This window comes from Ictidomys tridecemlineatus, chromosome 10 (genome assembly GCF_052094955.1).
Source record: "Ictidomys tridecemlineatus isolate mIctTri1 chromosome 10, mIctTri1.hap1, whole genome shotgun sequence".
Lineage (NCBI taxonomy): Eukaryota > Metazoa > Chordata > Mammalia > Rodentia > Sciuridae > Ictidomys > Ictidomys tridecemlineatus.
Genome location: NC_135486.1, coordinates 56,309,386 through 56,315,385, shown reverse-complemented (window position 1 = coordinate 56,315,385; position 6,000 = coordinate 56,309,386). Strand labels below are relative to the sequence as shown.

The 6,000-nt window shown below is 30.9% G+C and overlaps 1 protein-coding gene across 8 annotated transcripts in view; it reads right to left on the bottom strand.

The window, feature by feature from the left end:
• Nucleotides 1–348: 348 nt before the first annotated feature.
• Cep170 (centrosomal protein 170) overlaps nucleotides 349–6,000 on the bottom strand; it is a 118,407-nt gene continuing 112,755 nt past the window's right edge. For 7 of the 8 annotated variants that reach the window (XM_021727191.3, XM_021727185.3, XM_021727186.3 and 4 more), the window contains 3 exons: nucleotides 4,977–5,070; nucleotides 4,169–4,220; nucleotides 349–2,622 (listed from right to left, as the gene is read on the bottom strand). In XM_021727191.3, the coding sequence (XP_021582866.2) occupies nucleotides 2,333–2,622; nucleotides 4,169–4,220; nucleotides 4,977–5,070 (436 nt within the window). In that variant the 3' untranslated portion in view covers nucleotides 349–2,332. The remainder of the gene's footprint in view (nucleotides 2,623–4,168; nucleotides 4,221–4,976; nucleotides 5,071–6,000) is intronic. The other variant, XM_021727188.3, reaches the window with a different exon arrangement.

The following is a 6,000-nucleotide window of genomic DNA, read 5'->3' as shown; positions in this document are numbered from 1 at the left end:
ATTAGTAATGGGGAGAGACATTCAAGATTCTTGAGCTTAAATGATATGATGAAAGAAACGAATTCCCAATTGACATTTCTCAAATTTATGATGTCCAAGATATTTTAAATTTTTACTTTGCTTCCAACATATATATCATAAAGACCTTTGTATGCATATATTTCATTAATGTATTAAGCTAAGTGAATTATATTTACTATAATTTGCTAAGAAAATATGTTTTCTTTAGTCAAAATAATATGAGGTTTGAAAATGGTCACATATTAATTAGAACTGGAAGATTCTTTTACTAATTGATGATTATTAGTAAGTCAGATGGTAGAAGAAATAAAATGTATAATCATTGCATAAAGTTCCAGAAACACTTTATTTAAAAATGGAATTGTAAATGCTTAACAAAATAACATAAGTAATAAATGTAACAAAAATAAATAAGGAGAATAATGTATTCATACAAAATAAAAATAACATAGTAAAAGGCCAAATGTTTATAATTAAACAAAACTGTATAAACAAACAATAACGTAAGTAGAGTAAATGCTAAATTTTCTAACTCCTTACCTTCTACTTCCATGTGGATATGATCAGTACCCAAACATTAAACAAAAGAGGGAGCAATGATGATTATTTTGTTCAACTTTTTTCTTCAAATGGACTGACCCTGTTTGAACGTTTTATTTATTCCTTTAGTGCATTTTTATCTTTCCTTTTATGTACTTTAAAACCTTTTTTAGTCTTCCTTTATTAGATACAATGGGAAATTAGCTTTACAAGGAGTTCTTTATCTTTTGTTTGTTTAAATAAAAACATGAAATCCAGTATACAACAGAATTGTTTTTACAACTCTACAAAAAGACTCTGCCTTTTTATTAATTGATCCAATAGTACAGGATTTTTAAAATCCTATAAAGTTCTGAAGTACACAATTACTTTGTTTCTTTAAATAAGGTAGAACAGGTTATTGCTGAAATTAAAATTAAAGACTATTTCACAAAAGTTACAGTTTAACCTTTAGGGGCTGTAGGAATCAAGGGGGAAATCCCGGTCTAAAAATATTTAACTAAGATTCACCCAAATTATAGTGTTCTGGAAACACAAAGATAATTACTTTATTTTTAAAGTCACCCAAATGTGAACTTACTGGAAGGAAAGAAAAAAAATAAAAAGTTTATCGAAGATATTTTTCATAGGCTTTCTATTTAGTAGCATAAGCCAAAAGCCTTTGTCATCGTTGTCTTTCAGGGTCTTCATAAATGTGTTTTAAAACTGAGACAGGATTTACTATTGGGTCCTACAGGGAAACACACAGAAGCAATTCATTGCTTGGGAGTGAAACTATCAACTAATCTTACAACTACTGATTCTCCAAGTTTCCTAATGAAGAAAATTTTAACCTCATGATTATTTCAGGGGGAATTTTTTTCAACTGTCACATATAAACTTGGTAGCACAGGACCGATATACATGTTCTTAGTTTTAAAAATATACTCCACCTAAACTATCTGTCTAGTTTAATCTTTCTAGTTATCATTTAATCTAAAATGAGAGGACAAAATCTTATTTCCATTTAAAAAATTGAAAAAAAGTGCCAAATTGATCTTTTTGAAAGTGGAGTAAAACACTGTGGGGTTAAAACAAATACAGTATTATCAATTTCCTATGTACATAAAAGACGGTTAGTCCTTATTGATATAGATATGTCCACCTACCACTCCCAGTAAATCTTAGTGCAAACATAATGGTTAATCTCCATAAACCCCAAGACAAGTTATGTAGCAACAAAGTTATATAAATCACATCTATGCTGGAAAATTTTAGGACACAGAATGACAGTTGTAAAAGGTCTGCTTTACTGTGGAAAACAATGTCATTGGGTCCAATGGTAATGAGTACTAATATAAACCTAACATTAAGAAGCAAATAGAATGTTTAACAAATCTGTACAGATGAAGAGGAAGTCCATTTCAGGGAGCAGCTTGGCACAGGAGTCAGGGGGATATTTAGTTTGCTTGTAGGTCACAGCATGGCTTAAAAAAAAAACAAAGATCTATGAAGGGAAAGGATGCAATAATTCAATTTGAAAATCATAAAACCACAAAAGGTAAATTTGCCACAATCTGCTTTTCCCTATATGTGCATCAAGTGGTTATCTAAATGGTTTGAAAGCACTACTATGACGCTTCATTTTAGGTAAAAAAATAAATAAAATTAAGAAGACAGGGATGACAAGATTGTAGTTGACCAAATTGTCTTGTTTTGTATGTCAATACTATGCTGCTTCCAATAATTCCTAGACATTCCACAGGTAATTGTTTTAACAATCAAGAGAAAGTCATTCATGTACTGTAATATCTTCCTCTTCCCCATCAGGGTTGAACCTATTGAAATGTATACTGAAATCAGCCTCAGATTCGGCATTCTCAAATTCAGCTGAGACTGAGGCAGCAGCAGGAAGAAGAACCCTAGCTTCTGGCTGGCAAAGTGTTGGTGTCTGACCCGGGCTGCTGTGGTTATTCACAGGACTGGATTTCTGTTTCGGTGGAGATGGCAAGATAGCACTAGGAAATCCCAAGTTGTTGAGAGCTTCCAAAGTTCCATCTGGGTCAATCATAGTATTGATTGCTGAAGGAAAAAAGAAAAAAGAAAGTAAAAAAAGTAGAAGGAAGAAGATATAATTGTAGATGCAGTTAAATTTGATCTGGGTAATATTTCAATTATTGGTGTGTATACGATCTTAATTGTCACTAATCTTTCCAATACCATTACTATATTTAAATCTCTACTCTTTTTAATTCTGTGGCTAATCTATATTGTAGATTATACAGACATGAGTGTTTTTTATGGAAAATCACTTGGGCATTTCATTAACTGTTACATAACTGCTATTTGTAGATGCAGAATTCAAGAAGACCTTTCTGAAATTTGCTTTTGTTATTGTGAGAAGATAGTCAAAGTATTGGTTATGGGTTTTAATAAACACCTGAGCCAAATTATTTACACTGTCACCTGCCAGGATTATCAGCATTGCATAAGTTTTCTCTCAGAGAAGGCAAAGCATTTTCTTAGGGCCTAGATACTAATACCCAGCAGGGCAAACAGACCTTGGTAATGCTACAGAAGGGACCAAAGATCTTTGGGTAGTCAAGGGCAGTTCCCAAACAGTGATTTTCAACCTGACGTCAAGCTGAGTAAGGATTTGGGAGAAGCAAGCATCATATAAGAATCTCTTAGAAGCCTATTAAAAAATGTATTAATCTACTTTGTGAAACTGTACAATTTAGGGGGTTTTATATCATAATACTTAGATGTGATGGACCTGAATAAAGGTTAAGAACCTCTTAGGTAGGTCTAACATATTATGCCCATCATAGTCAATAAAGACTGAGTAGAAATAGCAGAGGGCCCTAGAACTTTCTTGTTGTACCACTGGGGACTTCTAGGTCAAGACAAGTATTAATGAATGATCTAGATCTGATATGAGTAAGAATATCTCTGTCAAAGTTCAAAAGGCAAACAGAGTCTCTTTCATTTTCTTTTTTCCTTCCTCTTCTAGTTCCTGTAGTCAATATGTATTCATATCTCATGGTTCATCTATGCAAATTTTATCTGCATTAAAACATAAGTTCATTTGAAGTTATGCCAACAATTGTCAAATAATTCTAATTATCAATAAGCATTTTCAGCTGTATTTACACACTTTAAATATGTACCTAGAATATAACATCTAGCCTATTTTCACATCTAAGCACTAATATATGCTTAAGATTTAACTTTACTAAATTTTTAACCTTTTTTTTTTTTTTTTTTTAATACCAGGGATTGAACCCAGGAATGCTATACTGAGCTATACCTCCAACCCTTTTTATTTTTAAATTTTAAGACAGGGTCCTGCTAAGTTGCTAAGGTTTACCTTGAAATTGTGACCCTCTTGCCTCAGCCTTCTGAGTCACTGGGATTACAATGCACCCAGTTATTTTTAACTTTTTCATCAAGTTTTAAAGTTTCCTTTTTATGGGTAATTTGAATATGTAGAATGCTATATTTTTACATGTGTCATAAAACTTAATCAAACATTGTTATAATAATAAAAATTTTTTAAATATCATCTCTTAGAATGCACTTATACTTAGCTATTAGCGCTTTATACCTAATTCAGTAGTAAATTTACCTTGTAACTGCTTTTCAACTCTTTTCAGCTCCTGTAAAATAGAAGAAATCTCCTGCAAGGAAAGCAATAACAAGAATCAGTTTATTATAAATAAAACATTTTCAAATGACAAGCAATGAATTTCACTCATTTTATTTGAAACTCTCAATATCATTTACATGATACAACTTAGTAACAACATGATATGAAATAATTATGACACTCAGTAAACAAAATTCAAATTTAGAATCTTTCAAAACAAAATTGAGTAATATTTTTCAATGCAATAATGATAGAAGATAAAAAGTTCAAGGTAATTTACCATTATAGAAACAAAGATTTTGACAAAATTTGTATTGATTGACTTTATAATAACTCTATAATAAGTGTCTTAGAGTTTTCTTTGGGAAAAAAATATATATAAAAACTGCAGCATTAATATTAGAATTCTACTCTGTAGTAGAAATCTATACAAGTTGTTTTAAAAGGAGGCAAGCAATGAATTAAGTAAATAAAAATAACTCACATCAACTTAATGTTTGTACTTATTTTAAAATTGCTATTTTTAATGTATAATTATTAAAAAGAACAAGATTCCTTAATAGTGAAAAAACATTCCTCCCTCTGGCCCTCTGTACTTTTGAAATTATCAACCTATTATTTTAAATTCCTTTGTGATAGTCCGATAAAGGAAAAAGATTTTTTCAAATTTGTACATTTATATCTTCTTTTTCAAATATAAACTAATAACTCAAAAATAGGTATATTATCTTCCTTAAAATAAAACTCTATTACTGAAATATCTTAATCTTAAGAAAAATTGCCATACCATGCTTGAGGTTTTCACAATAGGGACCTCACTTTCAGCTCTTAATTTGCTTTCTATTTCATCCCAGTTCCGATCTTTGTCTTTAAATAATATTCTAAAAATAAAAAAGGAATAAGCATTTTACTTTCATATTTTAAAAACCTAACATGTTTTCATTATAATGATAATTCCAAAAACAATATATCTTTTCAAAGCTACACAGGGGGGTAAAAACCTGCCTGAACTGAGAATTAAATACTAAGCCAATAGGACCAATTAATTAACACATATGAAAAACTTGTATTAAAAATGAAAATAGATAGTATCAATATATGAATAAACTCTTTAATATTCTTCTCATTCTTTTTTTGAAAAACAAATATAGAACAAATGTAGATTTGACATAACTCCAAAATTTAACTAATATTTATAATTAACAACATAACTGTTACTAGCTGGATGGGGTGGCATGTGCCTAAAATCCCAACTACTAGGGAGGCCAAGCCAGAAGGATCAGGAGTTTGGACACAGTCTGGGTAACAGTGGGAACCTGTCTCAAAACAAAATGAAATAAAATAATGCAAAACAAAAAGGATGGATGCTTACAATGAACACACAAGTTTGTTCTCACAGAATATATACAGTATTAAGTAAAGTAAGAGTAAGGTGAAAATAGGCTGAATGAGGTATGAACAATTGTGTTAAAACCTCTATATGGGAGTAGACAACTTTATTAGTGGAGCAAAGTATAAACATTATTTTACAGACTGAAAACTGAAGAACTTACTATGTTTATTTTTGTACATCTTAATTCATGTTACTTTTTTTTTTTTTTGGCGCCAGGGATTGAACTCAGGGGTGCTTAACAACTGAGTCACATCCCAGCCCATTTTATATTTTATTTTGAGACAAGGTCTTGCTAAGTTGCTTTCAGCCTCACTAAGTTGTTCAGGCTGGCTCTGAACTTGCAATCTTCCTGCCTTGGACTCCTGAACCCCTAGGATTACAGGCATGTACCACTGCACTCAGCTAATGTTACTGTATT